Source organism: Podarcis cretensis (genome assembly GCF_951804945.1).
Source record: "Podarcis cretensis genome assembly, chromosome: 3".
In the NCBI taxonomy this organism is placed as follows: Eukaryota; Metazoa; Chordata; class Lepidosauria; order Squamata; family Lacertidae; genus Podarcis; species Podarcis cretensis.
In genome coordinates this window covers 57,913,973-57,937,180 of record NC_137172.1, presented here as the reverse complement: position 1 = coordinate 57,937,180, position 23,208 = coordinate 57,913,973, and the positions used below count along the sequence as shown (strand labels likewise).

General features: G+C 40.6%; 1 protein-coding gene across 13 annotated transcripts in view; it reads right to left on the bottom strand.

Annotated features, from left to right (window-relative positions):
• SYNE1 (spectrin repeat containing nuclear envelope protein 1) overlaps nucleotides 1–23,208 on the bottom strand; it is a 296,053-nt gene that overhangs the window by 211,891 nt on the left and 60,954 nt on the right. For 10 of the 13 annotated variants that reach the window (XM_079971464.1, XM_079971452.1, XM_079971451.1 and 7 more), the window contains 10 exons: nucleotides 21,753–21,803; nucleotides 16,155–16,262; nucleotides 14,720–14,857; nucleotides 13,301–13,465; nucleotides 8,112–8,224; nucleotides 7,334–7,502; nucleotides 3,960–4,056; nucleotides 2,399–2,601; nucleotides 1,036–1,200; nucleotides 90–242 (listed from right to left, as the gene is read on the bottom strand). In XM_079971464.1, the coding sequence (XP_079827590.1) occupies nucleotides 90–242; nucleotides 1,036–1,200; nucleotides 2,399–2,601; nucleotides 3,960–4,056; nucleotides 7,334–7,502; nucleotides 8,112–8,224; nucleotides 13,301–13,465; nucleotides 14,720–14,857; nucleotides 16,155–16,262; nucleotides 21,753–21,803 (1,362 nt within the window). The remainder of the gene's footprint in view (nucleotides 1–89; nucleotides 243–1,035; nucleotides 1,201–2,398; nucleotides 2,602–3,959; nucleotides 4,057–7,333; nucleotides 7,503–8,111; nucleotides 8,225–13,300; nucleotides 13,466–14,719; nucleotides 14,858–16,154; nucleotides 16,263–21,752; nucleotides 21,804–23,208) is intronic. The other 3 variants (XM_079971460.1, XM_079971463.1, XM_079971455.1) reach the window with 1 other exon arrangement.

Below are 23,208 nucleotides of genomic sequence, written 5' to 3'. Positions count from 1 at the left end.
AGGATAGCAAAACATCACCTTGCTCTCTCCATTGGACTCAACCCTGAATGTTTAAAGAATGGTCTCTGCTGGAAGAAAAAGAAACTTGCCTCTATTTCTTGAACAAACATTTTCATATTTAGAAAGGACACTTCTAAAGGAACACGGAATTTCCTCTTCGCTTGATCAGTGAAAGCAGACAAGGTAGCTACACCATCCAAATATTCTTTTCTCATTCTGTCTAATTCATCAGCCCGAGCGTACTATGAAAGCAGATAAAACAGAGGGTCAATAGAACACTGACTGGTTCAGGAGCAAATGCTTGCACTTCATTCAGTATTATTTTTAGAACTCTGTGAAGTGATCTTTTCGCATTGAAAATAGCATTAAGTAACATGCACATCATTACAGTGGCATAGGAAGGGGGTGCGGTGGGTGCGGCCCACCCCGGGTGTCATCACTGAGGGGGGTTTCAGTCAACAAACACGACAAAATGTGGCTGAACTCGATGCTGTGTAGTGGAGAGCATATGGATAAGGAGTCAGCATAGTATGTTCTGCATCTAAGGTCAGAGAAAGTATGCCAGAATTGCACTGGCGGTGCCACAGGGCTTTCCCCCTCCTGCCCTGTTGGTGGGGGAGCCTATGCCTGTGCCGCTGCCCCCTGAACTCACTCAGTCTCAGGCATCGCCCTTAATGGCAGAGGCAGACAAGAGGGGAAAGCAAGCCATTCCACCAGCGCTTGGGAGCTTCTTCGCTGCCATGGACTCTGTATCTCTTAAGCACCTACACTCAGGTATTCATGGGTTTCTTTTCCTGAGTAATGGGCTGTGTTTTTGAAGTTGTGAACAAATCTACATGGTGACCCTTTCCTCCTTCTCTTTCTCTCTCTCTGTGCCCCCTTCCACCTTTCCACATATCCCCACTTAACTGTTTCCTGCCTTGCTTTAAATCCTTTCTCATGTGGAAAGACACCTTGGGGAAGTGATTTTGCCCTTTCAGCTTCTTTTTGTGTCAATGGGTAACAACTATGGAACAAAAACCACCAAGGACATACTTGTTTGACTTGCATAAATAACTCTCTCCATCGTCCATTCAGCAACAGCAGCTGTTGTTTTAAATCTCTGGAAATGGTCTCATCACACGTTTCGATCAGAAAATTGCCAGCATCATTCATAGCCGTGTGCTGCTGAATCCACTGTGGTAAATGCCGGAAGAAATCCTAAGAAGAACACAACTAGCAATGAATTCTGAAAATGCAAACATAAAAACCTCACAACACTTATTAAAGCATCATTTGGTTTCCTCCTTACTTCCTTTTACAACTAGTCTGACAATGTTTGTTTTATGCATGTTGTAAAAAACAAAAAACTTTTGGTACCTATTCGTTATGGGGGCAGGTAGTCATCATTAAGACTACCCAAATGAAGATTTGAGACACTGAGGTGCAACCTTGCTTTATTTACAGTTCATGCTTCAACAAATACACTTGCCTTGATAAGAATAAATAGGTAACCTTCTTCCAAACTTTGAAGCTACAAATGTGAACAAGAGCAGCTGTGAGGTGACCCCAACCTCTTCAACTTCATCCTGGGGGAAAAGGCTGAGGACTGTTTGGCAGCTGTGTGGCCAAAGCACTCAAAGAACCTTGGAGACTGTGTAGGACTAAACTGGCAAAAAAAGCCACCAAAATAATCACTGGCCCTGCCTTCTAAAGCGACGCATGGGGGCACCTATGCAGAAACTGTACATATCAGAGATTCCATGTGTGTAAGGAGATCCTGGACCAGGCTGATCTTTGAAGACACTATGCATGATAGCCTTCAGCAAACTATGATAATAAATGATTTCTACTACCTATTTCTTTCCATATTCTGAGCCTTGGTTTCTTTCAAAGCTAATCCTCTGATCACTCTTGCCGGAGGACCTGAGCATATAGTGGCTTCACTACTGTTGGTGCTACATCTAGGTGTATGTGTCTCCTCTTTCCATCTCCTCTCTCTGGGAGACAATGCCAGACCTGTCTCTACCTTTGAATCCTCCTGCCCTGCAGGGGTGCCAACTTGAATAATTTTTTTGCGGGGAGGGGCAGGTAAGCAATTACATGACATGGCACATTTGAATGTCAATACTCATCAACTTTAGGGGGCACTGGCCCCCTCAAATATTTTATTGGGGGGGCAGAAGGGACCTTGGCCCCTAGGAGTTGTCTCCTGTGCTGTCCTGTAACATCTAGCCTGCCCCCTTTCCAATAGTTGACCAAATCTATTGTAGCTAATTATTTGTTTTGTTAGCAAATGATGCTGGTCCACATGTGTCCAGTGCTGCTGTGCTTAACGTTCTTTGGATCAGGGTCCCTGTTAAACAATGGCAAAGAGCACACACAGCCACTATAGCATTTATCAAAGAATGTTCCTTACCTTTTTGGCATGTTCAGATTGATTCAGCATTTTTTCGGCATCTTCTAGCCAGGCTTGCAGACTGGCCACGGTGCTGCTATATCGGTCCCAATTAGCAATGACTTCTTCTAACATGCTTCTCACACTTCTCACCTCTACTGACAAGTGCCTCCACTGTGTTGTTGTCTCATTCATGAATCTCATGACACTCTCTATCTCTTCAGCTGAAATACAGTACTGGAGTTTAACATAAATCTTGACCCAACTGAAATGAGTATTCCCAGAGCTGCAACTTTTAATCCATTAATTGATTAGATTAACCAATTCTAAAACTTTTGATTGGCCCCAAACTGTGCCTTGGTTATCTGGGCAGTAGTGTTTTGCTCTTGTTTTCAATATTTAACCTGGTATGGATGAAAACGGCATATGGTGAGCAGCATCTTTAAAGAAGTATCCCTCCTTCTCCCTAATGCCGGGGGGAATAGAATGTTGCTTCAAATATTATGTCTGCTACAACCAGTGCTTTTTTTCTAGAAAAAGAGGTGCTGGAACTCACCATGAACACCTCCCTTGTTCTCTTATAATGGTGTTGGAACTAAGTTCCAGTGAGTCCCAGCTGAAAAAAACGCCTGGCTACAACACACATGCACTCACAATCTCAACACACTGTGCTTTTTCACTTCAGAGCTATTGCCTTAGGTCATATGTAAATTTAATTAATATTGCCACCCCAATAGCTTAAAAATATGAGCTGGCATGGTTAATTCACCCCACCCCCATGACGCTAAAGGGAGGGATTTTTAAAAAAATGGAAAATGGAGGGGGGGGAGGCAGGAGAGAATAATCCACCTCTCCACCCATCTCCATAGGGAATTCTCTTGTTTGTATTTATAGAACATGCCCTAGTGCTCGGTAATTGCTACAATAACTGTACAAGGTCAGTAGTACTATTACCCCCAGCCTTACTGCAGGTGTGCGACTGGTCTATATGGTTCTTATTCATCCTAAAGCCTAGTTCTTATACCACTGGAAATACATGACCAAGAAAAGGGAAATGGTCTTTGCTATATCAATGCAATCTTGAGGCTAAGAATTCAAGCACTTTGTACAAACAATAAAATATGTAAGGAATATCACAGTGTATTTGTTCATTTCTTATACAATGCTGGCCTATGGATTCATAGAAATCTGTTTATCAAACAAGGAAGCAGAAAGCCACATCGATTTCTCTGTACTAAGGGTAGAACATGTGGATGATACAGGTGTCTGAAATCAACAATGATACACCCATTAAATTACTAGCTGTTACCTATAATGCTGTCAAGGGACTCCTATGTTTTGCTTAGGGATTGCTTGCTTCCATATGCTTCAGTGCAAAACTAGAGAATGCCTACTGTGTTATTGCCAAGAATATTGCTTTGAATTTTCTTCATCTAGTTGATCTTCTAGTTGTTAATTTGTACACTGAACTCTAATTCTGTCATGTTCCAAATTGCTTAGCAACAGTTCAGCTTGATCATACAGCAAAAATGGAATCCAGAAGCACTTTAATCTAATGCCAAACAAATATATTGTTACTTACATGAGCCATTAGCTCTGGCATACATCTCAGCTGCCTTTTTCAAGATTTGGTAAGTAACTTCATACTGCTCAAAAAATTTGTTATTTTCTATAACAGACTGAAAAGAAAAAGAGAGAGAGAGAGAGAGAGAGAGAGAGAATGCAAATGATACTGATACAATTTATGGGGAAATAAACATTACCTACATTTTCATGTATGTTAAGAATTTTGTCTGATTTCATCTTTCTCTATAAAATGAAATATGGAAATGCTTCTGAACATTAATAAACTTTACACTATCATCAAAAAGTGCATTACTTTGTAAAATATTAAAAGAGGATTTCAATAATCATTGAGCACAAATTATTAGTTATTGAAAGGTGTCACAATTAGGGATTGGGATGTCATTCAGATTAAATGAATGACTGTTTTATAATGCATCAGAGCACTGGTCCATCTAATTCAGAGTTTAATTTTTTTTATTAAATTTCTATTTTACATTTTAGAATATTCACTTAAACAATCTTAATATATCAATGACTTCCCTTCCTCTCTTTTCATTTTGCGCAACATAAATCCCTTCATATTTTATATAAACTAATTCAATACTGTCTGTAGTAATGTGCAGAGCAGATCTGGGGATGTGACGAGAGTAGGAGAGGGAGGCTAACCACTTGCGCTGGTGCTAATCGTTGCATTGGCACAAAAATGTTTGTTGAATACTGTCCCATATCTATTCAAATGTCCTATTGAATTTGATGGATCTTACTTCAAAGTTAAGTGGGATTTGGCTTGCACAGAAATGAATGGAGAAAAGAGAATACTGGGGAGATGAGTGGCCTGTCTGCAACTACAAAATGCAACTTGACCTTACTAGTAAGCTCTTCTAGTGTCAACCTATTAACTTCACGTATTAGCAACTGTAAATGATATGTTGCACTGAAGAACAGACTAGGGACTCAGCTACACAGCTGCAAATAAAACGTTTTAAATGTGTTGTAAAGTGTAACATACAAATGTGACACTAGATGCAAAGTTCAACGTGTTTTTCAAAACATCTTAAAATAAAGCATTTTCACAGCGTTTTTTATATGTGTATAGATTCCACGTAGGTCATTCTCCTCCCACGTCAACAATCAGTAGATAATTAAAACAAGTGTGACCTTTCAGCAAGATGTTGCAGTACTTGTAACTGCTCCAATCTAGCACCTTGCACCCCAACCTGGCTGACTGCTCCACCCAACAGTCTCGTGCTCCAACAGAAGGTCAGCATTCTGAAAGAGTTGTGGGGGGTATGGGTATATTGGGCCCAATCCGAGCTGTATTAAATTATTTTATTTCTTCATTAATTTCTATGGATGGCTCTCTGTCCCATTCATGGGGTCATTTAAAAACAGCTTCTTGTAAAACAGGAAGTGACCTTTTCTGACAATGAGATGGTTCTTCCTACCACATATACATTTCTCCACACTCCTGTTCCAATTACTCCATTCTATTCCAACTTCTCACTCAACTGTCAGTTCCCCCCACCTCCTTCCAGTCTTTTAATGTACTGTGCCATCATGTTATTATTGGACTATTTTAGGGTGCCCCCCTTAAGTTTCCATCCCCAGAAGTTTTTTTCTTTAAAATTGTGCATATCTCGAGGATATTCCCTAATCTACCCAGAGTTTTCTCTTGTATGTGGTACAGGACACTCCTCTATTCAGTAATGTAGGTAATAATGGAGAGTTCTGTCACAACAGACATATTTGCAGTCAGTATAGCATGTATAGATTCCATCACTATCCATTTTTTTAAGCATAGACATGTTTCAGTTTGGCAAATGGATTACTGACATTAGCAACCTCATCAGATTCTGGAATATATAAAATAACAAAATACACTTATTCATTGTATGTAAAAAAATTATGCAAGCTTAATAAATAGGTTTAAAAAGAGAGCTATTATCTCACTTCTTTGGTTTTCCATTTCACTTCAAAATGCATATCTACTATCCAAATGATTATTGGCTAACTAGGACTATTGTCTTAATTAAAATCAGAAAAGTTCACTGAGGCCATGAGAACAGTTGGTATGAGTTGAAGATTAGTTAAGTCCCACTGCTATGACTGAGGGCACTCTCCATTTTGCTTTGAATTAAGATTGTAGCAGAAGCTGCTTTTAACACATATACGTAAGTTTGAGGCATAGAAGGCTTTCCCATGTCTTTTAAAAATGGAAGCTATGATGATCAGATTCTTTAAAGGAACCAAACAACAAAATTTCCACCACTGCTATCTCAGACATAGAGACTTGTTGGTCTTGCAATCTTTAGGAAGACTTGGGATGCAGTGATCAGTACACCACCCTAGTCTACCACCATGGTTGTCAACTGGGACTTGGGGCTGCTCTATTAGTTATACTTAGTTCCCATTGAAACCAGTGGAACTCAAGTCATAAATAGATCGTTCCAATGAATTCAATGGAACCTAAGTAACTTAGTCCAGATCCAACACTATGTGTGGAACAGCTTTATAGTGGTATACTATATCAATATATTATATTGATTATATTATATTGAATATATTATATTAATATATTCTGTGCATCAAAAATACAAACCTGCCTCATACTGGCCAGAACATTGGTCCATCTAGCTCAGTATTACCTACTGACTGGCTTTCCAGGATTTCAGCCAGCAGCCTTTACCAAGTTCACCTGGCAATGACAGGGTTTGAACCCGGCAGATTCTGCAGGCAAAATGCAAATTCTGTAACTGAGTCAGTTGCAGTGTAACACAAAACTGCAGGTTCTTAAGTAAAATGCTAAGAAAGCTGAACATGAATGCTTTGTGACTGCTTAGGAGGGAACAGTTCATTTTCAGAGGATTGACAGTTGCCTAGTAAAAAGAGCATATATTAAGAACATGGGCGATGTGGCACAGTGTGTGCCTTGACTCATCACAATGTGGGAGGATTCACCTCCACTCATTCTGTAATTCCTTTCTGTGGAAAATATGTTAGCCTAGAAGGAGGAGGAAGCTTTTTCTTTCCAAAAAGGAAGAAAGATTGCCATCATACAGACCATGCAGCTGTGGGTGTTATCCAGCTGGTGTTATCCATCAGCAGGAAAGGGAGTGAGGCAATTTTATTTTCCCTGAACGCTTCCCAAAAATCTGTTCTGGAGGATTGGGTAGGCCCCCAGAGCAGCTTTCAGGGGCATGGGGATTGCATGGGAGAAGAGGAATTGCCAAAGGTTGCTTCTCTGCTCATTCTGCTGAAGGATGTGCTCCGCCAATGCAGGGGTACCATTTTGATACCATCCTGTAAGATCTATTTATTTTTGCATTCTTGGTTTATATATTTCATTTGCGTTTCAAAGTTGCATTCAAAAATGAATCAAGATAAGCTTACAATATAGTTCTGAAGAAGTAGTTCAACAGATTCCCTTCTTCCATATTTGATAATCCATGATTTTAATTTTGATTCTGCAAGGACCAAGAGTGACAGCAGACGGTATTTCAGTTCCAAGAATTCCATTTTCAGCAGATGGAGCTCAGATGTAGAGGCAACAAATTCAAACCTAGACATGAATCACACTATAGTTAACAGTCAATTTGCAGAAAATTATGTTTTCAGGCTGCAAATGCAAAGCCTACAGGCACATTTAATTTTACATTGTCATTATTTTGTATATTGCTAATTAGTAGCAAACTAATGACTATGTTTATTAAGTGAAGAAAATGTGACTTACTGCTCTGCACTAAACATGCTTACATCAAAGTACATTTCATTTAATTCAACAGAGCTTGCTTTTTAGTAAATATATTTAAGACTGAAGTCTAAATGCTTTTCATTGTCAAGTGATCCTTTTCCTACTTCTCCCATAAATATGTTCAAGGTGTTGTTACATAACATATTTCCTAACGTTCACTGACAACAAACAACCACTATATATATATATATATAGAGAGAGAGAGAGAGATATCAAAAGCCACAGCTTATTTAAATTTAAGCTTTTATCAGTAATAGCCAGAAAAGGCTTTGCAAGATGTTTACAACAACAACTTGTTGTTTCCATAGACAGTAAAAGCCCACTGGAAGCCTAAGAGGCACTGACTTTAACTGAAAATATTGTAAATCAAACAGATCATTTTATCATTGCAGCATTTAAGAATGAAATATGACTTACCTCTCTGCCATATCATCTAGCTGTTCTGGTGGAACAGGGACTCCATTGACAAATCGAGCTCTGTGGATCTCCTGGAATGTCTTTTTGTAACCATCTACATTTTTAAGCACATCCTAAATTGGGTATTTTTTAAAGGGAAAGAGAAGGCGAAAAAAGGTTCACCGTAGGCAATTTTAATAAGTACAATTTTTGAAATCTGCACTGATGACTCAGTGTATGAGAGCACTTGATCACGCTGCTACATTTATATGCGAGGTAAAGCATTTACAGCAGCAAAAGCTTCTACAGAAGGAAAGTGCCTTGTGAGATACTGAGCCAAAGCTGTGCCTAATAATTCTGGCACATTTGAAAACAGGCAATAGAGGCACTGCCTAAAGCACTTACAGCTTGAAGGGAACATGTTGCATAAGGTATCTATCTACCAATCTATCATTTGTTGAGATAAAAATCAACAGTTGGCAGCTGTTAACATTTCATGTCTATAATTTTCCACCTCTATCCCAACACTGCACATTTACTGCACTACTCAAAGCACCTGAACAAATTCTTTCTCCTCTTAAAACCTACAGATTTAGATCCATCAAGTATGTTATGTATTCAATGCACAGTGAACTTTGGCACATGAAATAAGACTGATCAATAAGTATTGTCTGTGTTAGAAGCATGGGAAGCCGCTAACCCATGCTGATAAATACAATTCAGTATAAGCCTAATAATAACTCTTCTCTGTAGTATCTAAGCAACAGTACTTCAAAGGTTTAAGGGAGATTACATATTAAAATGAATTACTAGTAATCATCACTTAAGAAATATCCAGAATGAAAAGATGCTACATGTATCTGTCCTTGGGCTGCCTGAGTGTGGAGGATTTAGTGATGCATAGCCCTTATGTAAACTGACTAGCATAAGGTTGATATAGGTAAATAAGTAAGCCAACTTCAATTTTTTCACTTGTCATTCTTGTGACAAAATTACTTCAAAATACTGCTTTTCACAGCCCTTAACTTGAAAGACAACAAAGCATCCAAGTAGATTTACAACAGTAAGGAATCAGAATGGGCTGCTGCCCACAACCACCTGACAGGTGCTGCTGCTACTGCCAACAGCTCTGCCACGTCTGCCTATTGTGGCACAATGGCTACTGAACTGATGCTTCATAGATGCTTTTTAGTTTACATACTCACTGTGTATAAACATCTAACACAGCTACAGTGGTACCTCGGGTTAAAAATTTAATTTGTTCTGGAGGTCCGTTCTTAACCTGAAACTGTTCTTAACCTGAGATACCACTTTAGCTAATGGGCCTCCCACTGCGGCCACGCCACCGCCGCACGATTTCTGTTCTCATCCTGAAGCAAAGTTCTTAACCCGAGGTACTATTTCTGGGTTAGTGGAGTCTGTAACCTGAAGCATCTGTAACCTGAGGTACCACTGTACTTGTACAACTGTACAATGCGCTGTGCTGTGTACAGTGTACTCATGATTAGCTCTCTCACACCCATGGCAACAAATACACAACAAAGTACTAATAAAGACAGGAACAAGAAACAGAACACAGCTGCAAATTAAATGCAAACCTAATCCAAAAAACTAGAGCCTAAATCAGTATAAGGGCAGTAGTACTGCCCAAGTAACTAGTAAAACTTTAAAAAAAAGGTAAGGGACTCCTGACAGTTAAGCCCAGTCACAAACGACTCTGGGGTTGCGGCGCTCATCTCACTTTACTGGCCAAGGGAGCTGACGTTTGTCCGCAAACAGTTTTTCCAGGTCATGTGGCCAGCATGACTATGTGGCTTCTGGCGAAACCAGAGCAGCACACAGACACGCCGTTTACCTTCCCGCTGGAGTGGTACCTATTTATCTCCTTGCACTTTGACTTTCTAACTGCAAGGTTGGCAGGAGCTGGGACCGAGCAACAGGAGCTTCCAATCGGCAAGCCCTAGGCTCAGTGGTTTAGACCACAGCGCCACCCACGTCCCTTAGTAAGACTTAGATGCAGACAAAACACAAATTAATTTTATATTATCTTATCCTATTGTCTTATTTTATTTTATTGAATAAGTACGGGCCTGGAATTGAGATATCAGGATGGATTTCAATGTCACACTATGGTGAATGTCCCATCAGCACAAGCAGTGCAGCTTGTCAGGTAGAATGATCCCCCCTCTCCTCCCCCTGTTCTGGGGCTTCTCCGACTCCCTGTGGGCCAATTTCAGGGATGTCAGTGACATAGTGGAAGAGATGGGTGAAAGGAGCTTGCTGACGGTACTCATTAGGTGAATCCAACCCTGAGCGTCTGTTGCGCGCTAGGCAAACTGACATGAGGTGACGATGAAACTGAACATTGGCTTGTGGAACATAAAAACAATTGCAGCAGAACAAAAAATGCCAGATGAATGTGCAAATGAATATTGAAAAGGACTGAGGCATGGTCGTACATCCCTAGGTAGAGAGCAATTCTTGAAACATGCAACATTTGAAGACAACAAAAACAACAAAATGTAATGCATTACAAGTGCCTGAATGACATTTTCAAGGAGCTACAGCTGTTGATAGAGAAGCATTCTAAACACTATAAAGTTGCAGAGATAATAATTTTGGGAAGTATTTATAATTGTAAAACATTTCTTTAAAAACATGATCCATCAACTGAAAGTTATGAAATTTAAATGAAACACTTTGAGGAGGTGGATAGCTCAGTTGGTTAGTGCTGACAATGCCAAGGTTGCAGGTTTGATCCCCCTAAGGGACAGCTGCATATTCCTGCATTGCCGGGGGTTGGACTAGATGATCCTCAGGGTCCCTGCCAACTCTATGATTCTATGAGGTAAAGCTTGCAATCAGGAGCATTAAAAATAATTTGAGAATTATACATTCCCTTCTGGCTTGCCCTAAACTGCATGCGGGCAGCATACATGCAAAGTACCAGTCATTATTTGCAACTGGAGGGCTCTGGATATTTCCTATATAGGGCCAAGTCATTCCTCTCCTTCCCAGATGCTCCTATCTACAAGCTGCTCATGGTCACAGCCATGCAGGCTTCATTAAGCCCTATGCTGATAGCCTCCTAACACATGCAATGATGTACATTTAAATAAATTTAAGGAAGGAATCCGCCAAGTCCCACTGAACTCAACTGGGCATTCTTCTGAGTAGACACGTATAGGATTTCATTGTTAGTCACATTAGTACAGTTAAAGTAGTCTATTAAAAGCATTGGGCAGACATCCTCCAATCTCTAATTTGGAATGGGACCTATTAAGCTAGATTGATTTAGAGGGCATCCACCAGATGCCCCAAATTAATCTGATTTTAAGAAGGACACATTTAATCCCATGTCTAAATTCCCCATTTCAGATCTTCCCATCGCAATTCAGCATGAGAAAACCAATTAACTAAATATTGCCTTATGTCATAACAAAGAAGAAATTTTTCTTACAACTTTGCAAAGAGATGCTGCACATTTTAATAACAAAACGAATAAGAAAATAAATCATTAAATCAAACAATTAGAAGACCTTTGTAGAAAGCCCGCTTAAAATTGCATAGGAGTAAATAATGGCATTTATTTAATATCAATAATATTGTTTCAATACCAAAGAGAAAATGGGGTGCGCTTTTTTAAATTAAAACATATTTCATCGGGTTGAATGGAACCAGCCTTCACCTCCCACAAATGGAAGGGATTCTTCTGTCAACAGATCCAGCAAAGGAATCCCAGTGGCAGAACAGGGGAGGAGGCATTTTTCACTGAATATTCCCTGCCCCTGGAGCCTGCCATAGCCCTGCAAAATATGCAGTTTGCTTCTGAGACTCTGCAGGCCTCCCTTTCTGTTTTGACTGGTGCCCCATTCTGCACTTTGGCTTTTTCATCAAGGTCAGGAAAGATCTCTGCTCTGACAGAAGCCATATTCCAGCCGCTGCCCTTTCTTCTTAAATGCTCTTGACCATTCTGGGGTGAAATGACAGTGGTTAAAGCTCCACTGTCAAGCCCCTCCCCTCTACCAAAAAGGCAGAATAAAGTTAAGAAACTACCACTTGGTTGGCAGGTGGTTTCCAAAACCTTTGGAAACTTATTCTTCCTTGAAATTGCCCTTTTTTTTTTTTGCCCACTTATGCTTGTGTTCCTTAGTTTTGTGCTTAAGTACTTAAGATATACATTTATTAATAGGGATATAAACAAAGCAAGCGAATGGATGAAGTTAGAGGGAACTGAGAAAGCTGGCCAAGTGTTCATTTAACCTAGGCTCATAGATGTCAACTTACAGATTTGAAAATAAGGGACCAGCAGCCTTGAAAATAAGGGACCAGCAGCCAAAATAAGGGACCTGCAGCCTCACCTGTTCCAGGCACTCCAGTCTTTTTGTCCTCCTGCAGTCTGGTCAAACTCATGCTGGTAGCCTCGAGAACACTGTCCAACCAACTTTGTAACCAGAGGTTCAACTGAATAGAATCTGAATCACATGCACCACAAGGCCTATGCAGCCTCAACTTAAGATGGCTCCCCGGCCTGGCTTTGCACTGCAAATTTGGCAGCAGCACGTACAACAAAATGGCGTCCAACATTCAAAAAACCCCTCAGCTTGCATTAACTAGCCACACACAAGGCATGCAAGCTCCACTCCCCAGTCGTTCTTAGACTTCTTATTGGGTGAGCAACACAGCCAAACAACACAGTTGGAGCCTCCCTCCTCCCTGGCCAGCAGGGAGGGAGGGAGAGGAGCTGCTTCCTTTGAAATTTAAGGGACATCATTTAAGGGACATCCATCAATAAGGGACAGCAGCGGGACATGGCGCTGGAATAAGGGACTGTCCCTTCAAATAAGGGGCACTTGACAGCTATGCCTAGGCTGCTAACATATCGCTCATGAAAGCAATGTTTCATTCAGGATTCTCTTTTTATTTCAAAGAATGTAGCAAAACTAGCATAACATATTTGGGCCTCCATTCAGAAAACATGATAGCAAAAGCTGAAAACAGTAAAGGAAATGCACACCCTTCTTTTTTAAAAGAAGGATCTTTTTTCTCTTATCGTGAAGAATACCAATCTATTTCAGCCTCCTTCTTTTTACTTAGTTTTTGACAAAAGAACCTAACGCTGCTCATGTTATCAAAATATCATCCTACACTGTGTTTTAGCAAAATGTGATAGCTTTAATATAACCGTTATGAAAAATCACACTACAAACCTTTTGCTGTCCAAGCTTTCTGTTTATGATGTTTGCTGTTTCCTCATGAGCTTGTTGACTGATGATTTCCTCCGTAAGAGAAGCCTCTGCACGGTGAAGCCAGGCTCCAATAGTACCCAGAGGAGCAGGGAGAGATTTATCAAGGTGCAGGTGCCATTCAAATATCTGGAAAATACAAACATTAAGACTGTTAGTAGCATCAGTGTGTATAGTCTGGGGGTATTATTTAGGGATGTGGGGGGATGTAACGTATTTGATACAAAAAACCCAGATACACATGAAAATATTGATAAATAATGATGTTGTGAACACAATGCTAACCATATGGTTTGGCTCCTCCACAACAAGCAGAGGTGTAAGTATATAAAAAAATTCTTTATGGATAAGCTGACAGTTGCATTAAAATGAGATTTCAGACAAGTGGCTAGTGTTGCCATACAATAACAAAAATTTCAGGAAAAATATATATAAAGCAATCTAGTAAGAAACTTGAAGTACCTATACCATGATACACACCACTCTGCTCCTATCAGCATTTCCAGTTCCTGAAATGTACCATCTTTCCTTCTGCACGAAAACTTCTATACCTGTTATGTACTAAACTTGGATCCTAGAACAATAGGTTGGTAGGATCCTAGAATGCAACAATCTGATTGGCCTGCAGGAGCAGCCCAATCAGGCCCCAGGAGGAAGTCAATCAGCCTACTAGGAAGGTAGGATCCTAGAATGCAACACTATGGAATATGGCCAGTGACTGTGCCTTTTTGTGTATGGGCTGTATAACTAGAAGAAGCAGTGAGGAATGGACATGAACATTGCTATGTCTTCTAAACAGTACAGTTGCATAGCTGCCTAGTAGCTACCTGTGGGGAACACAGAGTAGATTTTAGGGCCACAGAAGGGAGGAAAATACTGGTGTGTGTGTGTAAGTAAGAGAGAGAGAGAGAGAGAGAGAGAGAGAGAGAGAGAGAGAATATCTCTTATTCAGGTGAGATTTTCACTAAATGGTGGTGCTGTCCAGTAAGGGGTAGGAATTCCCACCTGCCCCGCTTACCTGGTTGATTGCCACTCAACCTAGGATGGGGAACATCAGGCCAAGGAAGACTATGCATGAGAGAGAATTTTGGCTCATGCTAGAAGCTTGGGACACAGAGACTTGTCTTGCTCTGTGCTAAACCCAGTGCTATGGCTTGGGAACCTTATTGGGAGGCAAGACTTGTGGAGTGTTGATGCTGTGAGCCTCTTCATTCTATGCTCAGATTGTATAGGTGTGCAAATAAAACTATATATCCTAAAGAGACCACAGCCTCCATTTACCTTCATTCTAAGAAAGCAAACCCAGTGTAAGTGGTGGTACCCCTGGAGTATCTCACTGCTAAGAGACTGGGATGTATGCAACAATATTTTTTGAAAACTTACCCGGGAAGTAACTCTGTCCCATGCTTGCTTCACCAGAGCTTGATCAAGAGACAGTTTGCCGTCTTTCCTTAGAGACTGTATTGCAGATTCAATCTGTTTCCTCTTTATTTCATACTGTACTCTGAAATGTTTAAAGGACTGCAAGGGAAACAAGAGAGCAAGGACAAAAGAAATATTGGCAAAAGAGCAAAATAAGTTCCTCCCAAGCCAAAATAGAAAAGCAGACATAAGACATGGCAAGGACCCAATATTCTTCTGACCCATATAGGATGGGAAGCAGAACAAGCAAGAAATTAATGAGATGAGGGATAGCTCAGTCAGTAGAGCATGAGCCTCTTAATCTCAGGGTCACGGGCTTGAGCCCCACGTTGGGTGAAAGATCCCTGCAAGTAGGGGGTGGACTAGATGACCCTCATGGTCCCTTCCAAATCTACAAATCTGTGATCTGTAATTCTGGACAAACCATGCATTTGTAACAGCATCTGCTGCTAATCAAATCGTCTCTGTCATTCCTACTGCCTCTGGAAAGCTATTTGAGTTATCTGGAGGAAGCAGGGGTACGTGGACAGCACCACCACCACCCAGCACCCTTGTGCATCTGTTATGATACCAGCATTCTGGGGGCCACATTGATCACTTTTCCCAGTCTGAAAGCTCTAAGCAGAAACTAGCTTCTGGGCTAAATTTAAAGTGCTGGTTTGGACCTATTGTGCTAGACAAAAGCATTTACTTTCAGCCAGGCTTTAACTTGGAAAGTTTTAGATACTGTGCCCTCCTTTAGTGGGTGGGATGTATTATGCTGCCTTTTATGTATATGAACATTTTTAGCTTTTGTTCTGCTTTAGTTTTAAATCAGTTTTGTAATCAGATAGTAATAATGATGATGATGATGATAGGACTTTGGCTCAGCTGACTGCCTGCTTGAAGCACTGTTACTGCCTTCAAGTACCAAGCCCAGCAGCGTCTATAAACAGAAGAAGAGATCCACTACAGGGCTCTCTGCCAAGCAGCACCTCAAACCTGAAACCAAGCCTGCAGAGACAGTGTTGAGAGCTCGTTCTACATTGAGGGTGCTATAGTACATTTGGAGGCCTCCAGTTCTTCACAGTTCCTTGATTATATATTTGAAGTGTGCTTTTGCACTATGCTGGCTAAATCTGAAACTAATCTTGGAGTTTTGGTCACATATGTGGTGGGATTAGATCACATGTAAACTTGAGTATGTGTGTCTGTCCACCTGCCATATGAAAGGCTCTCTTCATTTTTAACTAAGTCTGAAATGCCCTCTTCTCCCCCCAACAAACTCAGATCAAGGGAGCATTGTGAAAGTTTGGCTAGCGTAAGCTAACCACACGCATAACACTTGCTTCAAGGAATCACTATTTTTTAAAATCAAATGTTTAATTTTGCAACAAAAAACTCTCCCCATTCTTACCTGGTACTTCTCCTGCAAGCTTGCTTCCACCATTTGTGCTCTTGTCAAGTCTCTTTCCAATTGTTCTACCCATATTTTCAGGTCTCTTAGCATTAGTCTGTCCTCTCTCTGTGACAGGTAAAAATAAATAGGCCAAATGAAAACCACATCTTGTTTAAGACGTAAGACTGTGTGTGCTATAAATTGTGTTATCATGCAAAACCAGTTTCACATTTTCCAAGTATGTATACAGCTTTTGCTCTAATTTTATGTTGTGAACTGCCCTGAGATCTACAGATATGGGGTGGCATACAAATAATTTATTTGTTTCCTCATAGCATATGTGTCCAGGACAGCTGTCTACCAGCTCCATCTGGTACACAGGCTGAAACCCTACCTATCCACAGAATGTCTCGCCAGAGTGGTGCAGTAGTCTCCCGCTTGGACTACTGCAATGCGCTCTACATGGGGCTACCTTTGAAGGTGGATCCAGAAACTGCAATTAATCCAGAATGCAGCAGCTAGACTGGTGACTGGGAGTGGCTGCCGAGACCATAGAACACTTGTCCTGAAAGACCTACATTGGCTCCCAGTACGTTTCCAAGCACTATTCAAAGTGTTGGTGCTGACCTTTAAAGCCCTAAATGGCCTTGGCCCAGTATACCTGAAGGAGCATCTCCACACCCATTGTTCAGCCTGGACACTGAGGTCCAGCACCAAGGGCCATCTGGCAGTTTCCTCACTGAGAGAAGTGAGGTTATAGGGAACCAGGGAGAGGGCCTTCTTGGTAGTGGCGCCCGCCCTGTGGAAGGCCATCCCACCAGATGTCAAGGAAATAAACAACTATCCAACTTTTAGAAGACATATGAAGGCAACCCTGTTTAGGGAAGTTTTTAATGTTTGAACCTTGAGTTTTTAAAAATCCTGTTGGAAGCTGCCCAGAGTGGCTGGGGAGGCCAAGCCAGATGGGCAGGGTATTATTAATAATAATGAGAATGATAATGGCGTATCTTCATGTTTGGGCATTCTCAAAAGTCATGTGATATTGTGTAAGTCATTTGCTTTCACCTTGATGCAGCACCATTGAGTCAGATTACAGGAGCCCTATTCTGGTATTCACAGACCTCATGAGACACTCACTGCACTGCATTGCACTGCACTCACTGTCCCCACCCAAGGAACAGAACAAGCTGCCTTACACTGAGCCAGACTATTGGTACTTCTAGGTCAGTATTATCTGCACTGATTGGCAGTGATTTGCAAGGGTTACAGGCAGGGGCCATTCTAGATGTGACTGGTTTGAACCTGGAACCTTCTGCATGCAAAGCAGATTCTCTACCACTGAACTACACTCTTTCCTCTTATGTCAGACTCACACACACACACACACACACACACACACAGAGAGTGGCAGGGACACTTAAGGATGTGACAGCAGGGGTGGGGATAGTGAACAGTGTTCTGCTCTCCCCCTCATTTGATTACTACCATGTGCAGTATGAACACTCAAATAGGGATATTGCAATGGGACTCTAGGGGACTGCATGGCCATGAAAGCAAACTTGAAACTGGGGATTGGGAACCCATTGCCCTTCAGATGATTTTGAACTCCAACTTCCATCAGCCCCAGACACATGACCAATTGATAGATGGAACTGATGTTCCTGTGAGAGATTGCAGTCAAACATAACTAGCAAGCACAGTGCTAGTTAGTGCATGAAGGGATTAAGACCGGAGTTGATTCCTATGCTCAGTTAGGTCATGCCCCCTCTCCTCTGGAGAGGAAGTGAAGCTTATTTCATCTTCCTTCCTTCCTTCCTTCCTTCCTTCCTTCCTTCCATCCATCTCTCTTGCTGTATCATGTAACCAACTAAGGAGGATGTCTGTAAGCTTGCTTCTGAGTTTACAGCACATGTTTGTAATTATATTCTATATTTTGCCTGTATTATCCTTGCTGCTGCATGGAACAGTGGGGGATTGAGACATTAAATTTGTAAGTAAAACATTTTTAACTTACGTAACTTTGTGTGGTCTGCTCATTGCAAGAGGGGCAGAAAGAGGTCAGCTGCTGTGTGCAACTGAATTGGGTAAAAGGGTTTAACAACCTAGATTCCTAACACCATACTGCTGTTTAACAAATTGAACTCAATCTAAGCAAATATTTGAATTTATATCTTCAACAGATTAAGGTGTTATTGAAACAGAACTGTATCATTAAAAAAAAAACCCATTTGCTATTTGGCACCTAGGGAAATGTTTAAACAGGAACAAATGCATTAATCTAAAAGAAGAGAAATGGATGCAACATAGACACATCTATGAAGTAGCACAGGTACTTGTGGTTCACAATGTGGCATTTGCTGGCCTATCTTTTTTCTGGGAATCAGGTTATTTGATGTCACCCATGGCTGCTTCCAATTTCAGCATGTTACGTACCTTGTTACACAATAACAAGGTGGTATCCAAAAAAAGAAAAAAAAGGGGGGGAGCACAACTACAATACAGTTACAATTCGGAGTAAAATAGCAGCCACTAGGTTAACAGAAAGAAAGCAGCTAGTATTAAAAGAAGTCAGCTAGTATTAGTCACCAAGAAAGGCCTCAGAAAATAAATGGGTTTTCAGCAAGTGTTGAAATTGTAGGACGAGCTGGTGATCAAAGTGATGGGGTAGGATTATTTATTAATCTATATATTGCTTCATGGCAGAATAGGTTTCTAAGTGGTTTACAAAAAATAAAAACACATAAAGCCATTAAACTAGATCTATAGTTAAAATATACCATAAAACAGTACATACAGCAATTAAAAGATAGGACACCAAGGACAGGAAATCAGGGGGATACCTGTGTAAACAAGTATGTATTCAAAAGCCAGCAGACTGCCAATACAGATGGGGCCTCTTATAGTGCTATTAGTACCACCTGCCTCCATATTACTGCAAGTTGAAAAGGTCATGCCATGGCAAGCTTAATCAGGTTCCATTTGTTGTCATTTTACTTGTGTTGAGGCAGGCCTCAATCTATCCTACGTCTTTGTAACTGATGTAATTGAAGCTAATGTGATCTGAAACCATCCATTGCCTTTTTCCTTTCCACTTTGAGCACTATGAGTAACTTTTTTGCACCCACTCACACTCACCCCATAACATTAAAGGAGAGCCAGCAGTGTAGCAGTTAGCATATTGGGCTTTGATAATGGAAAGTTGGATTCCTATCTCTACACCACTACAAAACTACTGGGTATCACTGGGGCAATCACCATTTCATCCTAACCTAACCTTTTGATTTTCAAAGAAAGTGGAAAATAGTTCTCATGGAATATGGGAACTCTTTGGAAGAAGAGCAGGATTAAAATGTTATAACTTTTTAAGTTATTTCCTTACAAATATGTATATACAAATTTACCATATGCTTGAACATCAGGATGTAGAGCAACGTTGTTTTGGAAAATAAAGTCATTTCTCATGGTGATATCCAACTAGGAGACCTACTAAACTTAATGAATTTAGGTATAAGTAAAGGGACCCCTGACCATTAGGTCCAGTCGTGACCGATTCTGGGGTTGCGGCGCTCATCTCGCTTTATTGGCCGAGGGAGCCGGCGTACAGCTTCCGGGTCATGTGGCCAGCATGACTAAGCCGCTTCTGGAGAACCAGAGCAGCACATGGAAACGCTGTTTACGTTCCTGCCGGAGCGGTACCTATTTATCTACTTGCACTTTGATGTGCTTTTGAACTGCTAAGTTACTACAGAAGTCAGTTCTGAGCATGACTAACGTTGGCCATCACCATGTAAAAATAAAAAAAGCCAACTTAACAGGATTTGACTCTCAAAATGTTGTGTTTTAGCTTTGTATAAAGAAAAGTGAATAGCTTTCTGAAGATTTGCTGAATATTCTATAGAGCATCACTATTAAAATGCAAAGAACAAACTAGACGCAATGTTGCAAAAGTGCAAACGCATCTCCAGACCAGACATCCTTTCCCCTCTTCATTTTTCTGATAAAAGCAGCTGCAGACGTTGTGGGTGGCATTTGGTTCAGAGCCATGGGAGAAGGGAGGTTTACCCCTTTCCCACTGTGCTGATCCCTTGTTGTGAATTGTCCTTTCAAAGCAAGTTTTCCGCTCCTGCCTAACAGCGACTCTGTCAAGGGCAACAACACAGGGGGAAAGGCTCCAACCTCTGTCCCATGGCTGCTGTTTTTGGAGTGGTAGTGTGAAAGGTGCAAGAGGTAAGAACATAAGAACTCCTCTGCTGGATCAGGCCAAAGGCCCACCTACTACAACACTCTGTTGTCACAGTCAATAACCAGATGCCCATGAGAAGTCCTCTCACAGGAAGCAGGCAATTAGTCTGATACGTTTACACATCTCCAGAGTCCAAATAGAAATATTATTTCAAGTTGAGCTAGCAGAGTATATGCTATGCTTGCACAAGATCTGAGGTTCCTGGTGAGGTAATGGCCTATGTATGGTTCATTAAGGTAACAAAGGAAGTGGTTCTGTGCCAGACAGAAAATGGGTGGGCCCTCCTCCCTCAACTGCCTGGTAGTTAGAAAGACAAAGGCCAGAGTTAAGAGTTTGTGTTATGTGAGCCAGAAGCTGGAAGCAAGCTGGGAAGCCAGAAAGACAGAGCCATGCATGATTTCTGCTGGAATCCAAGGCTGTGGCTATGAAAGAAGCAAGGCCCTTTTGGGGTGTTAATGCTGTGAACCCCTTCATTGTTGACTCAGGTTGTATATATGTGTAAATAAACCTTATATCATAAAGACTCCACAGTCTCCACTATATCGCATTCCAAAGGAAATACAGACCCAGGGTAAGCACCTGGAATCCCTGGAACTTCACACTGCTCAAAAATTGGGTGGCATGACAAAATATGTATATTAATCTATCCACTAAGATATGGAACAAGCCAGATGTGCATCCACTTGTATGGATATTGTTCTACTTTTCATTTTTAAATTATTGTTAGTGACCTGGCTGTTTTAAATCTGTGGGGTTTTTTATTTCACAATGTTGTTTTATGCTCTTTCAGTTTAGTTACTTTATTTTATTGTTGATTATTCTTTTCATGTTGTGAGCCACTTCAAAAGTTAACCTGGCAAAGGAGACTAGTGTACAGAAGCAAGTTTTTGCATGCAGATTCTGCATCCCTTATTTGGCCACATTTTCACATCTAGCAGCTGCCTCTGAATGCAATACTTTCCTGATACTGGACCAAGACTGGCTCCAAAGTGTTGAACGTTTGACTTTTGTTGACAAGAGCTGGTTGTCAGCTTTGTCAGCACCTGGGGACTATTGAAATGTTCCTTACACAGTTTTCCCTTGAAGAGTATTTTGTTATTATTTGCTACATTAAACTGGCTAGTATATGTAACTTTAGATGACATAGAAAGTATGTTATAAAATGTTTAATTAACCATCTGTTATATAAGGATGATCAGTTAAATATAGTGTCTAAAGAGAAAAGGTGAAGACACCCCCCCCAAACATGGGATAAAATAGTTAATATCTAGCAATGCCAACTATAGGTTTCTGATGATCAAGTGGTTTACATACATAATGATAAACAATAATAAACTAGTGAGTCAGTTTAATTCACCATGTTTAAACCTTACCTTGTATTTAGGTTTAGAAATAACAAAAGATGAAATTGCTTGAAGTGGCTTCTAGCGATATGAAGAAAAATGGATAGCGGGAGCAGAGAAAGGCAAATAAATAAATAAACACAGAAAAAAGAAAGAAAGAAAGAAAGAAGAGAGAAGTACATTGAAAAATGTATGTACATTATTCTTCAATGCACAGGAAGTTGCTAAATCTTCAGGTCCAGACCTCTTGGAAGAGAGAAGACTTTGAGTCTTGGCTCCTTGTTGATCAAATATTATAACTTATCTCTACAGTTCCCAACTGTAGATATGTTTCTCAGTAGCTGTAAAGCAGATGAGAGGTGGGCACAAAGTTCTAGGGAGAAATAGGCTCCTGAGACATGAGATGCCTTCCCTTCTAGGCAAGACAAGCCAAGGGTAGACTGAATGTCCCTAGTACTGAACCCTCACTATGTTTGGATTTACACTAAATTAGTGTGTGTGGCTGCACCTTTGCTAACCTCATCCTAACACAATTTTGGAAGTAGGGAGAGCACTGTTTAGTTCTTATGCTTTAAGGCACATGGGAATACCAATGATAAACAATTTTACAGGTAGAAATGGTTGTGTACCAATCAGCACGACTCTTTGAGACTTCACATGATTAGTCATACCAACTAACAGAAAATCTCTGAACATATTTTACTGTATCTCCTAGTGTAATTGCAAGAAAGAAACCTTTGTTCTCTGTGAAAACGAATGAACTGCTAGCCAATGAAAATAGAAGTAAAATAGTGATCACAAAAAATAGTATGAAAACGTTAGATTAAAAGCATTAAGTAGCATCTGTGGGACAAAACAGTACAACAGAGGCACATAAAGTCAGACAGTCACAGTCACAAGTGATTTTTGTAATCACTTCATGATAAAATTCATGTGACGAGTAGTCTAGTGAATAGGTCTATCATGCTACCATCACTTCATGTGAGTATCCATCTTAATTACTGGCCTTGTAGCAGGAGATCCAGCAAATTACTTAACTGCTATAAACACTTATTTCTGGGATATTAATTTCCCCTTGTATTGTGTATTCCCCTTTCTTCTCAACACTTATGTTTAATGGCACTCAATGAATGAGTCTTTAATTTTTTAAAAAAATCAAATAAAAAATGTTTAATATCTTTTAAAAAGAAACAATATGTCTGTTCTGATAATTTGTCAATTCCTGTTTTTTTCATATTATGAGATGGAGAAAGAGAACCCAGCCTTATAGTGCATGGGTGGCCAACCTGCAAACCTGATAAACCACAAGTAGCACTAAGAGCAAGATCATTTGACACAGCTGGGCAGAAACAGCAGAGGTCTTCTGTCTGGCTGTTCCATAGGGAGGGCTGCACTTCTGTTTGCTGCTCTAGCATGGTGTAGCCTACATGCTTTTGGGGGTCAGTGGATAGAGTTGCTTCTAGATCAGGTTTTGTCAACCTCGGCC